This window comes from Aphelocoma coerulescens, chromosome 3 (assembly GCF_041296385.1).
Source record: "Aphelocoma coerulescens isolate FSJ_1873_10779 chromosome 3, UR_Acoe_1.0, whole genome shotgun sequence".
Classification (NCBI taxonomy): Eukaryota; Metazoa; Chordata; class Aves; order Passeriformes; family Corvidae; genus Aphelocoma; species Aphelocoma coerulescens.
Genome location: NC_091016.1, coordinates 90,573,663 through 90,588,417, shown reverse-complemented (window position 1 = coordinate 90,588,417; position 14,755 = coordinate 90,573,663). Strand labels below are relative to the sequence as shown.

Below are 14,755 nucleotides of genomic sequence, written 5' to 3'. Positions count from 1 at the left end.
TCAGAACACTAGAGAATTGAAAATGGTTTTTGGTTTTGGTTGAGTAGTTAGCCCTAGCAGTAGTGGGAAATAGACCTTACAACTTCTAGGTAATTTTTTTTTGGACTTCAATTATTGTTAGCTACTTCCTGTTTTTAAATGATCCATGAATTATTTTATTAATGGAGGAAAACTCATACAAGATTGATTCTCATCTTGTTAGAAATAAGGGAAAACCTGTAAAAAGAGAACTGTGTTCTTGCTTGTGGAAGTGCTTCATTCACATTTATCAGTTACTGTAGGAGTATTTGCAGTGTCCCTGTTTAGGTACTAAAATGTTGAAAATATCAGTGCAGCATTTTTTCAATATTAAGGCTTACAAGCATTTAAAGTAGTAAGAAACTGAAAAAGTACTTAATCTTTTTTTTTAACTGGATGTTAGTTGAATTTTCTTCCAAAGCTTTTGCCTCATAGTCAAATGAAATGTCTTGTAACAAAAAGGAGCTGTTAGTCAAATCAGTTATTTTTGCTGTTCCTAAAGGGTGCATGTTATTAAATAGTATCTGTTCCAAACAATAATCATATTTTGGTTTCCTAAGAGCAAGATTGTGTTTCCTTGTACTATTCTGAATTCATAAATGTCAAAACATGAAACTAGCCAGGTTTTAATGAACATTAATCTGCTAGCATAGAAAAAGTATTACTTTTCATAGTTAAATTTGTGTTTCTCACTTCTTCAGGCAACACGTCCAGACATGATCAGAATTTTGTCAGCAGCCCTTCATGTAGTGCTGCGCAGGGATATGTCGCTCAACCGAAGGCTGTATGCATGGCTTCTGGGTAGGTTTGTATTTCATTCCATTGGTCACTAGAAGTGGAAGAAGGATTGTATTTTTTCTTAGCAGTGTTTGCAATATTGTGTAGAAAGATTCTTGGAAAAATGAAATACTCAATTTCTTCCATAATGAGGAAAGGTACTTTCTCTCTCCATGGACATAGAAGATGAAGAATTCATACTGGAGCTCATTCCTGTCACGTAAACTGTTGGTGCATTTTCCTATAGCAGCAATTATGGCCCATATTCAGCAGTAGAGCCTGGTGTAGTAGACTCATGGAAATAGGCACTCTACAACTTTTTCTCTAAAAACATAGAATGAAGAGAGCAGAGAATAGGCATTATAGAGCGTAAATGATAGTTGGAGCACAGCAGTATAGAAGATGTTAAAAGGAAAGAATGTTGAAAAACATTGATATTACAGCTTGAGGATGCAAACTTTAAACTTCATTAGATGTTTGTATAATTGAATTAACAGATTACCAATCACTTTTCAACACCTTTCTGGAGTAAAAATAGAGCAATTTGGAATATAACTGTACCAAATGACACAAAATCAATACAGTACAAATTTAAAGTTTTATACTAATCCAGCATGTAATCACAAGAGGGTAGCAAAGAATTATAGCTATTAGAAGGTTCTTAACTATTAAGGGAATAGTTAGAAGACCAGAAAATTTTGGAAAACAATAACTCTTATTCAGCCTTGTTATTTTAAGGAAATGAAACCTGTGGTCACATGAATCTGATCACTTACTTTTTAAACCCATTTTGAGAGAAGTCAAAATCATGGAAGTTCCTAAGTGTGTCCCAGGAACTGGAGACTGAATGGAGAGACATGAAGTGGCTTCTCTACTTGATTTGTTTGGCAGTCTGCTGTTACCGTTTTTGTTTGACTTCCTAGCTCACCACTAAGCACATATGTGCTTCTTGGGCTACCCAGAACCCTTCCCAGCAGCTCTTACATCTTTCCCAGCTGATAGCTAAGACATCAGAGGCAGGTAGCTTGTGGGTGACTGGGGAGAAAGGATGAGGGTAGCAAAGGGCCCTGAGAGAGAACTGAAATTATGAAGGAAGAAGTCAGCAACAGTGTTTTGCATGAGAGGGTTGGTTGTGTTGTTGTAGGAGCTTCAGGGGTTTAGAAGTTAAATATGAGAAAATCCTGGCTTCTTTAGTTAATCATTTCTCAAATCACTGACTTGCAAATGATTCATCTTTTAAAGAAAGACAATGAAATGCAATGTTCTACTCCGTACCTGCATTTTCCAATTTGGGGAAGAAACAGTTTTTAACAGATTAAACACTGCACTCATTTCATCTAAATTTCATGGTTTAGATATGTCTTTTGCTATTATTGAAAAAGGTATTTTATGTGTTTAAAATATCATGCTGCTTTTTTAGTTGTGGTACCTTCTTTTACAGCCATTTCATGAACATAGTCTCCACTGAAAGTAATACATCTTCAGAGAATACTTTTACAGTGTCTGTTCCTGGTCCTGTGTTGTGCACAGCTGCCGCCTCTATTTGCTGTATATTTGGACAAACTTTCTGACAATATAGGATTTTTGCTCTTTTTTCTTTGGATGTTTTACTGCTTTTCTACTATCATGATATTCTATTCCTAATATAAAACATTGCAGATGGAGATCCGTTACATTGGAAGACTCTCTGAATTGTTGTTCTGTTATGACATTATTTAATTCTGGTGTTTTGCTATTCCTTCCTGTTGTTTTTCAGCTAGGAGTGACCTATTAGCATTCTCTATGAATAGAAATCACATACATCTCCTTAAATCAGGTTTTCTTAACCATTGTTAAGCAACTGATTTTTTTTTTTTTCTTCCTTAAGCCAACTTTTTGTGCAATAAAAAACTTACTGGGCAAAGAAAAGAAACTTAAAATACAAAGGTCCATCTCCTTAATGTAATTTTGAATAAAAAAACCATTTACTTTTTGTAGTGTGACTGACATTCTTCCTAAGTGCCTTAGTCATGTCAGTGTGTTTTGATGATCATCTCTTTATATTTAAAACACTGAATTTTGTGTTCTCATTAATATTTAAATATTTTTATGTGACAGCTTGGGGTTTTTTAAAGATTCTCTAGGATTATGGGTTTTGCAGCATTTGTGAACGTATTTCTTTTGTACAAGAAGTAATTGGTTGATAATATTGCATAAACCTAAGTTTTCTGATTTGTGTACAAACTGCTTGTGTGAAAATATAACTTAGTTTCCTATATTAAACTCTATAAAATCATCTTTTGCTTGCCAACATGACTTGGACTTCATCTTGGTAAGTTATCAATCCTAATGTGTTGATTTCTAGTTTAAAGAAATCGGCAATATATTCTATTAAATTGCAAATATTTATCTGGTTTATCTTTTGTTTGCTTGAAGGTTTCGATAACAATGGTGCCCTTGTAGGACCCAGAAGTACAAGGCACAGCAATCCTGAGGAGCATGCCACATACTATTTTAACACCTTCTCAAAGGAGATGTTAGTCCAGGTAGCTATACAGTGTTTTATTGGGGCATACATGTTTATAAACAGATCCTGATCAAAGTTGCTGTATCTTTATCTTTTGAGTTGCCACTGCAATGTGACCATGTAATCTTGTCTTTTTGTGCTATTGTGTCCTATGCTTCTAAAACTTTCTCAGTGGAAAAATGATGACATGGAATAATGTGTTTCTCTAGAACCAACAGAACAAACATTAGATTTCTCCCTCTCCTTTTCCACAATCAATGAAGCATACATGGATGTTATTTGGTGATGAACCCAGCACTGGAACCTGTTCTTTCATGAAACCAAATTGAAGAATTCTCTTCTGTAGATAAACTCCTCTGTGTCTCGAGAATCAGAAAAAATTTATCAGATGGCACTCAAAGTCTGTGTAAAAATGATTTTTCTCCCCTCTAGGCAAAGGGAGCATCTTGTGCTTTCTGTTGGCAGCCAGGAATAGTTGAGAAAATTGGCAGTTAAACAAGTTTACCCTTAAAGCATTGCTGTGTGATCTGAGATCACTGGTTCTAAGAACTGTGCTGCTTTTCTCACAGTAATTGAAATACAGATGTCTTTTAAACTGCTGTGAGTCTGATCTTGAAGTTGGGAACACATTTTATAATTAAGGCAAATTGATAAGGTCAGGATTTTTCTGATACTGACTCAGAGCTGTGATGCTATGTATGGGAATGAGAGTGGCAATTCTAACAGTAGTAGCTGATGCAGGAATATTCAGCTCATCCCAATTTAAAGCTGACATCCAGCACAGAGCTTGCACCTTCAGTTTTATCTGAAAGTTGTAAGATCTGCTGTTCTACTGATGAGGAAGAGACCTCAGAATTCCAGTATCACAGCAGCAAGGACCTTGTTGGCAGTCTCTCACCCTTCTCTTATCACCCTTTTGCCTTCCACAGCAGATGATTAAGAAATTATTCAAATGTAAAGGAGAGGCCTCAATGAACTACAGTTTCACCTGTACCTTATATAAAAAAAATGTGGTGAGCTTTCAGCAACATTTAGTCATGGTTAATGGTTATGGTCTTTTTAAATATGTCTATCTTTCTAGCTTAATCAGTGTCAATAAAGCTTTTCTGTCTGAAAAGAATATGGACATTAGAATCAGTGCCTTGCCTATACATAATAAAAATTGCATACGCCTTCTGAAACCTTCTGCTGTCTCTTGAAAGACTTTAAAAGCATTGCTCCTTTCTGCCTTCTTCTCTAGCAGTCTCTCTGTGTTCTGTTTTATCTAGTCAGCTCATATCTTATTCACAGATACAATGTACTGAAAATTCTGGCCTTCTAAAGACATATGAAAGTACAGAAGATATTTCTTTTAAGATACTTGCTGATAATACTTGGTTTGTAGCAGATAGCAGGGACAAACTGATTTTTATGACTCTGTTCTTTATTATCTCTCTTCTTTTTCTTCTTTGTCCTCCTTTTTTTTAAAACTGTAAAGGAAACAAACTAGATCAGACAGTCAAGTCAGCCAGAGAGAAAACTAAGCAAAATCTGTGGTTGTCTCATGGGGCTTTTTTTAATTCTGCAGCTCATTCTCTAGCCTGCTTTGGTATAGAAACTCAGTTTTCCCATTTGTTTCAAAGTTGTCATTGCTATTTAGTCAAGAAAGTTTTCATCCACATAAGTGAGTAGTATATCATAGGACAGATTGCATTTTATTAAGCTCTTAATATCTACCTGCTTTATCTTCTCAAATAATTTCTTCACTAATGCTCATGTCTCCTCTTCTATTCTTAAGAAATATTGAGTTATCTGTTTATAATACTTTATTTTGATTTTAAATAAATACAAGTTATCAAGTTCTGTTCCATAGAAATGTTCTCATAGGCAAGGTTGAGAGAACTTAATCATGGTAGACTGAGCTGCAGTGAGATGAAATAGTGGTCTCCACTACTGAGAATTTGCCCTTTATGTGCAGCTTTTATTGCTTTCTAGCTTTCTTTTTGTTTTCCTGATATGTTTTTGCTCTTTGTAGGCAATGGTTGGAATATTACAAATTAATGGACAGGGAGAAGAAAGCACATTAATGCAAGACTTAAAGCCTTTTCGAATTCTTATCAGTTTGCTGGATAAGCCTGAATTAGGTAATTTTCATGTTACTCCTTTTAATTTGTTTCATGTGATTTTGCTTTGAAAATTTTTCTCTCTTATTGTTCAAATTGAAAAAGTTATATGCTTAGTACTGGCAGGTTAGCCAGATTTCTTAGATCTTCCAAGCTGTATCTATGCTTTGTATTTAATTAAAGGCATTCATCAGATTTACCTTTTACCAAATGCCATTTCTTCTACTTTCTACACAGGAAACAGTAAGTTAAAGTCATAGAGAGAACTATCTGTGTGTTGGAAAAAATGCAGATTGGATCTTTTTCATTTCTTTCATCAAATAATGACTTTTACTATTATAAATCTCAGCTATTGCTTTTGGGAATAACCTCTTCTTTCTCCTAATATACACACAGAGGTAATAGATATTAACAAGAAAACAGGTGGGGTTTTTTTTTCAGAAGAACTTATGCAGAAGAAGCAAGTATTTTTTTGGTTTTGTGGGTGGTTTGTTGGGATTTCTTTTTGGTGTTTCTTTTTATTTTTTCTTTCCCCTATTTAAAGTGTTTAAATGCCCTCTTTAGCTGATGAGTGGTGAGAACCATGGGACAAAAGTATTTACAGTTAAGATTTGGATATCTTGTCTTTTTTTTTTTGGAATACAGTTTTTAAGGTGACTGAAAAAGATCAAAATAAGTTTTTTAATCCATTATCAGATTTGAGGGTGGGATAATAAAAGCATAAAAATACAATAATTAAAGAAAAGAATTGGTTAGGACAGAAGAACTACAAAGAACAAAATATTTGTCAGAAATTTGCTATCTTTCTTGTAATTTATGATTTCTGGGGATCAGTTTAAATGTTCAGAGGCAATGTGTATGTTAAGATTTCATGAAGCAGCAAAGCTTTGAGGATTCTTGCCGCAAAATGAGATGGAATAAGCTAATAGGATTTTTGGTTAACTCTGTGAGTGTACTCTTACTGAAGGGAGCTCAGTGAGGCTAGGAAACACATAAAAAATTAAGTGATATATCAAGCAGGATTACTTTTTAAATTCCTTTAAAAATAATTTGGGGTTTTTTTCTTCAAAATTGAGATTTAGCTCAAATCCAAAGGAGGAGCTATTTTATAGAATCATAGAATGTTGTGTATTGGAAGGGACCTTGCAGACCATCCAGTTCCAACGCCCCTACCATGGGCAGGGGCACCTCCCACTAGACCAGATTGCTCAAAGCCCCATCCAGCCTGGCCTTGAACACTGCCAGGGATGGAACATCCACAGCTTCTCTGTGCCAGTGCCTCATTACCCTCTGGGTAAAGAATTTTTCCCTAGCAACCAACCTTAATCTCTCTTCTTTTAGTCTAAAACTGTTCTCCCTTGTCCATTACCATCTGCCTGTATAAAAAAATGTCTCTCCCTCTTTTTTCATAAGCCCCCTGTAAGTACTGAAAGGCTGCAATGAGGTCTCTCTGATGCCTTCTCTTCTTCAGGCTGAACAAGCCCAATTATCTCAGCCTGTCATCATAGGAGAGATGTTCCAGCCTACTTATAATTTCTGTGGCCCTCCTCTGAATTTGCTTTAGCAGCTCCATGTCCCTGTGTTGGGCATCCCAGAGATGGATGCAGTACTCCAGGTGGGGTTTCACAAGGGCAAAACAGAAGGCCAGAATCACCTCCCTTGGCCTGCTGGCCACACCTCTTTCAATGCAGCCCAGGGCGCAGTTGGCTTTCTGGGCTGCAGTTTCACACTCTCAAAAATACCTTCAAAAAGTACCCTGCAGACTATATCCTGAACAAAAAAAACCCTGCCTCAAATTAAAATGAAGGAAGATGCTCAAAATATTTATTCTTGTATTTGTATTTAAATATTTGAGTGGATTGTCCATATGCTAACAGCATGAGATAGCTTACAGGTGAGTATTGCAAAATGTTTGATTGAAAGCTACCTCTGACCAAAAATCCATGAAGTCACATTTACATGTTACTGAGTTGAGCTAATAAAAAGGGTGTGTTGGCTTGAACATGGTCTGTACTTCTGTGACTGCATAGCTTTTGAATTTGGTGGGTTTGTATCCAGCTGCCACTGTATGTGGGCAAAAGAACCCTTCTTGTGCTTTGTGTACTCTCAGGCACTACAATTGTCTCAGTGTTTCTGGAATGGAAGCAAACCAAACTTCCTGACATTCGGGTAGTTTATGAGATTGGATCAGAAGGAGTTTTGTGTTTCAGTGACCAAAGCTAGCTAATGATTTCAATAGCTTGCAGCAGTGGACTGTTGGCAATGCTGTAATGCAACAGAGTGTGACTGCTGGTATTTCTCCCTAGGCCCTGCCATCCTAGAGGATGTATTGATTGAAGTGTTTCGGACACTATATACACAGTGCAAAGCGGAACTGGAGCTTCAGACAGAACCATCTTTCAACAAAGATCACACACAGCTAAGCAGGTAAATAATGAGTATAATGTATTTTGTATTAAATAATACACCTTTGTTGCTGGAACCATGACTTTGAAGCCTGTGGGACTGTGACGTGTTTTCTTCATGGCACAGGATCTATTGACATTAGTTTCAACTTTCTGTGTTCAGTGCAAAGGTGTGAAGTGGTTGGCTTTATTATTTTTATTTTTCTAATATTTAGCATATGTTTTATTATTTACCCATGACAAAAATGCTTGTTTGATTGTGATATTCTTTATATCTGTGTTCCTCAAAAACAAAATAGACTGATGAGTTTTCTTGTAGTATAAAAATGAAGACTGCAACAAGAGAGCCGAGGAGTGGGATATATAGTTTCAAGATTTGAATTTAATATTTTGAAAGGTGGAGAGGAGAGGGGTGTTCAAAACTGGAGAGGGGAGGAAACAACTGTAGGAACAATTATGATAAAAACAGATCTATTGAATATGTGGTTAAAAGACAAATATTAAAGAAAGGATAGAGGAGAAACCTAGCAACTGTGAAAAGACATTGGAATGAGCAGCCTGCAAGTATACTGAGCCCTTAAGCAACAACTAGTTGTAGGGATGAGAGGAGGGTAATTTGTCAGTATTACTTGACCGTGGGTAAACTCACAGTGATGTGTAGTTATATAACTTGAAAAATAAGTATAAAAATATAAAACGTTCTTTTTATTTTCTTTCAGCAAACTGAGAGAAAACAAGAAAACAGCAGAATTGATTAAAACTGCCAATCTTCTTTTCAATTCCTTTGAGCCTTATTATATGTGGGATTACATTGCTCGTTGGTTTGAAGAGTGTTGTAGGTAGGTGATAATATTTAACCTCTGTGTGGGTAAAGTTGAAGTTAATTTTTGTTTTATATACTCCTTTCTTCAAAGATGTCAGTCTCATGAGATCATTTAGCCTGTAAGTCCTTTTTTCCTCCCATCCCTCTAACGTCAATCTTTTGGCCGATTTTAATCAGGTGTGATTAGGTGTCTTAGCAACGTGAGTTCTCACAAACTCATTGTCTGGGTTAAATCAAGAGATAGAATTAGCCCCTCTACTGAAGGGGAGACCCCAGAGTGATCTCAAAGCTGGTTTTTGTTCTGTCTGGCCAGCACAGGATTACTCATTGTACAAATCGCTTTTGGTAAAACTGACAGATTTGCCAGAAACCCAATGTGTTGTAATTTTTCCTGCTGTTTTAGGGAAAAAGAAGGGTGTAGATCATCATCATCCTGTAGATGACAAGGAGGGCTACAGGAGAAAATAGTAAACCGTAAATCAGGGAAAATTGAAAATATTAACAGGAGGGAACGGGATGAAGGGACCACAGAAGAGCAGAGGTTTTTGCTGTGGCAAGGGGAAGATGATACAGAGATTTCAAATGAAATTTGTAGAATTTTTTTTCGTTGCTTATAGAGTTACTTGATAAAATATTAAGATACTTGGACACAAATTTGTCTATAAGCCAACAGTGTGCTGTCATATCTAAAGAAAACTGTGTCTTGGGCTATGTTATGAGGACCGTGGGCAACAGGTGAAAGGAAGTTATTTTTCCTTTCACTTAGTGTTTCTAAGATGTGGAGTATTGTGTCCAGCTTTGGGCACTCCACCTGAGAAGTGTTGAGAAACTGAAGAGACTCTAGTAGAGAAACTGCTAAGCTAGTCAGTCATAGGACACTGCACTGAAGGTTGAGGTAGGTGAGTTTGATTTAGCCTGGCAAAGAGGGAAATTGAATGGCACCCTTTGACTTCCTGAAGGGCATTTGCAAAGTTCATACAGCTATACTTTTTATAACAGCTGATGGAAAACAAAGGACAGCAACAAGTACTCACTCAAGTGGTCAGGTTGGACTTTGAGAAAAGCTTTGCTAAGAACATTGTGCAGCAGTGGAAGAGGTGCAACAGTGGAAGCCAGGAAGGCTGTGGAGCTTTCTTGTGACATTTCCAGAACTCTGCTAGACAAAACTGTGGATGAATTTATCTAGTGTTTTTAGAAGTCCTGCTCAGTGTGAGAGGTTGATCTAGATGTCTGTGACTTGATTTTTGTGTGTTGGGCTGAATCACTAAAGTAAGGAAAGTCATCTACAGCCACCTAACATGCAGGTGAGTATTTCACTACATATAAGTAGTGTTACTGTCTACATGGATACAAAATTGCCTTATAAATAAATGAAACCTGGAGAATTTGTTCCCCCCCCCCCCCCCGCCATGGGCTGCTGTATTATCTAAGTTCCATGCTCAGTTTTCTGTAGCTTGAATTTCCTTATTTTACAAATGAAGACTGTTTATTTTACACTGAGAGGCTGGTTGCTGCTTTTTCTAAAAGAATGGCTAGGGGCCAAATGAGCTACTCAACAGTAAAATGAGAGATTGCTTATTGGTTTGTAGTGATTATCCCCAATAGATACAACTTTGCATTAAGTTACAGAAATATGGTCAATATAAGGGGGAGGGGAAAATATTATGAAACTCTATTTGAATTTTGCAGGAGGACTTTACATGCCAGACTTCAAACTGGGCCTGGAGGTGATAGTGAGCAATCTGAGTTACCTCTGACAAATTTCTGCTTGTTAGTGGATTTTTTGTTGGATATTGTTTCTTTGGTAAGAATTGCTTTATTCATTATTAATACCAGGATGCTGTATATTTATAGTCTGCAGAAATACTATATATACTTTATCAATTGCTTCTTCTGAAAATATATTGACATAAATTGGTGGACAACATTAAAAGACGTTTTTGATTGATTGTATGATTCTTGATAGACTGGTTGGACATAATTGAAGTGGGTTTATGATGCTTATACCTGAAAATTTTACTTTGTCCTTATTTTCTTTTCTGTGTGTTCATTGCAAGTATAGTCTTTTGTAGTTTGATATGCTAGTTTAAATGTGCAGTTTTCTTTTAAGGATCTTTTAAATGTCATGATAAGATGTATCTTCTTTTTCTGTTGTCATTGCTTAATGTAGCAAAGACTGTTGGAACTGTTTTTTCTATAGCTGTCTTTCCTCAATTCTTTGCTTTCTCATTTCAAAGCCTACTAGAAGTATGAGAGTGCTGTGTCAGGTATGGCAATCAGCCTGTTCTTCCTTTAGTTCTTAATAACTCATTTATCTTTCCTTCTTAAACTTTTATCTTAATATTAATAAAGTAATAGTAGCATTCTTCAGCCTTTTCATGAGGTTTTTTAATGTATTTGTTGTGTAATGAACAATATGTACTAGTTTGAAAAAGAGCTAAATATATTTCTATTTGTTTGTTACCCAACTTTAATTTTGTAAATATTTTTTAGAAAAGCATGTATTTCTTATTCTTGGAAATTAAGATATTAATTTTCCTTTTTCCATGTTCTATATGTTTAGAACAGTTATGCAAATGATAGGTACCTCTATTACAGAAAATAACTTTCAGGGTGGAATTTAGTGTTACAGCTAACAAGTTTATTATTACTTTGCTAGGAGACTTACATTGAAATACAGACAGAACACTTGCCTCAGCTGTTGCTCAGAATGATTTCTGCATTGACGAGCCATCTTCCTACTTTGCACTTGTCTGAGCTTACTGATTCTCTCAGACTCTGCTCAAAGATCCTTAGTAAGGTTCAGCCTCCATTGCTCTCTGCTGGTACAGATGGTATCCTGCAGCTTCCTGCTGGACACAGCAGCACTATCAAAGAATGGGAAAATAAAAAGGTAACTGACCAGGTTTTGCAGCATCTTGGAAAAATACTTCTTGTGTGGAAAAGAGCAATGTGATTTCTAAGTCTATGTTGAACACTCTACAAGTCTTTGATTAGATTTAGGTATCACAGTATATGTGAAACTTGGGTAATCAAAATAACTTATAATTGTAAAATTTCTTGGTTCTTAAGGGTTTTTACCCATATTTAATATTATACATGTATAAATCACTTCAGAATCAGGGCCTAAGAAAGAGCTAATCAACTACAGTTTGTAATGCACTTCAAGAGTATGATGAAGTAAAATAACTGGACTGAAAAGAATTCACCATTTTGTTTAAGTATTGTAAATTCTTCTCTCACCCAATTTATGTGCCTTGGTTTAATACCTATCATGTATTTTACTGTCACTGTTAAGTTGTTAGAATTGTTTATTAAAGAAATACAAGAAGCCAGCCAGCAGCTATTTCTCTTTTAACTTTGACCATTTTGCTCTATGCAGCCATGGCTCTGTGAGGTGTGTTAAGTGACATGCCCTGAAATCCTTGTTTTCCAGCTGAAGAAACTTGAGGAACATCATAGAATAAATTAGGTTGGAAGTGACAGTTGCAGGGCACTGCTCAAAGCAGGGCTGATTTTATAGTTAGATTTTACTTTAAAGCTAGGTCATGTCACTGAGGATCATATTTGTCTTAGTTTTGAATATCTCCAAGGATGAAGTTACCACGACTTCTCTGTACAGCTTGTTTGTTTGTACTGTTATTTAATCAGAATTTTCATTGCTGCAGCTTGTGTTGGTTGCCTTGTGTTCTTTCACTGTGGGTTTCTGAGCATCCCTCCATCTTTTCAGCTGCCTAATGGGAACTCACAGACAGCAATAAAGACACCTTCACCCGCTCCACAACTTGTAGCATTCTTTTAAACTGAGTAAATCCAACTGTCTGAGCTTTTCTTCTGTGTCAGGAGCACCTGTAGTGACTTTCCTTTGGACATACTCAGTACATCAGTGTTTCTTTTGTACTAATGAATGCAAAATTGGATACAATATTCTGGTTGCCGACCTAAAACTGCAGAGCAGAGGGGCCTAATTAGTTCCCTTGTTTTGCTGACAGTACTTTTGCTGATATGGTCCTAAATGTGGCTGGCCTGATTCACTAAAGAAGCCCACTGCTGGCTCACATTCACCTTGTCAATTAGGGCTCCAGCATCCTTTATTCAGGACCCTATCCTTATTCTTTCTAGCTAATTGATACCTTCCTGATTTTTGTTCTGTATGTTCTTTTGGGGTTGTTTTTTTTTTTTGGTTGCCTCTTTTTCTTTTTTTATTTAAGAAACCCTCTTTTAATTGAATGATGTTGCCCCTTGAACCTTCAATGGCCTTTTGTTTCCAATTACAACTGACTCTTATGTGGCCACAGTCTCTCTTAAAAGATAGTGAAATGAATTGTCATGCTTCTAATCACTTTTAGATTGTATTTTATAAATTGGGGTCATCATTTATCTCTCTCCAAGATTTTTAGTACATAGGTTTCACTGTTTTCTGTGGTAATACCTCAAACAAATTTCCATTCTTATACCAGACATCTCTGAGATGTCTGGTATAAGAATGGAAATTTGTTTGAGGTATTACCACAGAATTCACTGTATATAATAATGTCACTGTTTTTATTTATTCATGAAAAAGTTTTTCATATTATTACATTATGCTCAAGTTCTGTATTTAAGGCAGGTAGTGATTAGAGTCAAAACAACTTCTGCGCCTCTTAGGTCCCGGGCAGCATCTGCCCTTGCCAGTAAGATGACAGATTGGAAAGAAGTGGGCACCTGCATTTGCTGCCACTGATTCACGCTTTTCTGTTTCAGTTGTTTCCCACCTCACATTCTCACTGGGAAACAGAGACTATGCTGCCAGTTACTAAGACTGCAAAGGGCTAGAGCAGTGCAGAAAGCCACTGTGGGTGCTTTCTGAGTAAAAGCCATTCGTCATATTTGTGGGTATTCCAAACTCTTAAGGAATTAAGACATAATGAGTCATGAAGATCTGTTGTTGCTGCAGCAACCTCTCTTTCTCATTTCAAGATGATTTTATCTTTTTTCTAGTTGGAAATGATTATCATTTTTTAAATGAAAAGTTTATATATTTTTGTAATTATAGCTTTGTATTTGATAGTTTATGATGCTAGTATAAACTATTAATACCTATGCATTTCGGCATTCTTTCATAATAGAGTAGACATGATTATGATATGAAGAAAATGTTAAAACCAATAGTATTTAAAATATTTTACTTGATAAACAATTCTTTTTTAATGTTAGCTTAGTCTGGCAGGATTACTGAAACACCAAACATCATTTTGCATAAAATGTATTTGTATGAATACATTTAAATCTCTGGAATAAAATTGTTGCTTTCAAATGAAGACCCTAATAAATATTTTTTTGCTAAGACCTAAATAACCTATTTTGAACAGCCATTAAACTTTTATTTTACTCAGGTGCCATCAGTGTCACTTGAAAATCCTAATGATGTATTTGAAGATGGTGAAAATCCTCCAAGCAGTCGATCATCAGAAAGTGGATTCACTGAGTTCGTGCAATACCAGGCAGATACAACTGATGACATTGACAGAGCACTGAATGAAGGGCACGGTGCACCTGGCATTCCTATTGTTGGTAGCGCATCCTCAGAGACTGAGACAGCGTCAACTGTGGGTTCTGAGGAGACCATTGTACAGCCTCCTTCCATAATGACCCAAGGGACAGCAACTCGTAGTGGGAAAACGATCCAAAAGACTGCAATGCAGTGCTGTTTGGAATATGTCCAACAGTTTTTAACCAGATTTATCAACCTGTATATCATTCAGAGTAATTCCTTGTCTCAGCCCTTAGGGACAGACCTTCCAGTAGACCCCACTAGAGTGCAAGGACAGAGCACAAAATGGGACAGAGAATCACCAGATGATGCTAAGGTGAAGAAAACAAACAAGAAGAAAACACCAAAAGAATACCTTCCTGCCTTTATTGCTGCTTGTCAGCTCTATCTTGAATGTTCGAGCTTTCCCGTTTACATTGCTGAAGGAAACCGCACTTCAGAATTACATCCTGGGAAGCCTGAAGTTGGTAAGCTGCACTCTCATTTGTTCTTTGTTTTTAAAATAATAATTTTTCTTTTTCTGCCAAAAAAATTTATAGTATCATGCTTTTTGTGTGTTGCTGTTTGCTGTTCCTCTCAGAAATGTAAGTC

The 14,755-nt window shown here is 36.3% G+C and overlaps 1 protein-coding gene across 6 annotated transcripts in view; it reads left to right on the top strand.

Annotated features, from left to right (window-relative positions):
* Positions 1-14,755, top strand: part of DOP1A (DOP1 leucine zipper like protein A) — a 60,708-nt gene that overhangs the window by 17,880 nt on the left and 28,073 nt on the right. For 3 of the 6 annotated variants that reach the window (XM_069011246.1, XM_069011244.1, XM_069011247.1), the window contains exons 7-15: positions 720-819; positions 3,211-3,320; positions 5,316-5,424; positions 7,710-7,830; positions 8,528-8,647; positions 10,321-10,435; positions 10,869-10,898; positions 11,291-11,524; positions 14,007-14,631. In XM_069011246.1, the coding sequence (XP_068867347.1) occupies positions 720-819; positions 3,211-3,320; positions 5,316-5,424; positions 7,710-7,830; positions 8,528-8,647; positions 10,321-10,435; positions 10,869-10,898; positions 11,291-11,524; positions 14,007-14,631 (1,564 nt within the window). Of the gene's footprint in view, positions 1-719; positions 820-3,210; positions 3,321-5,315; positions 5,425-7,709; positions 7,831-8,527; positions 8,648-9,652; positions 9,936-10,320; positions 10,436-10,868; positions 10,899-11,290; positions 11,525-14,006; positions 14,632-14,755 lie in introns of those variants that run through there. The other 3 variants (XM_069011245.1, XM_069011250.1, XM_069011248.1) reach the window with 2 other exon arrangements.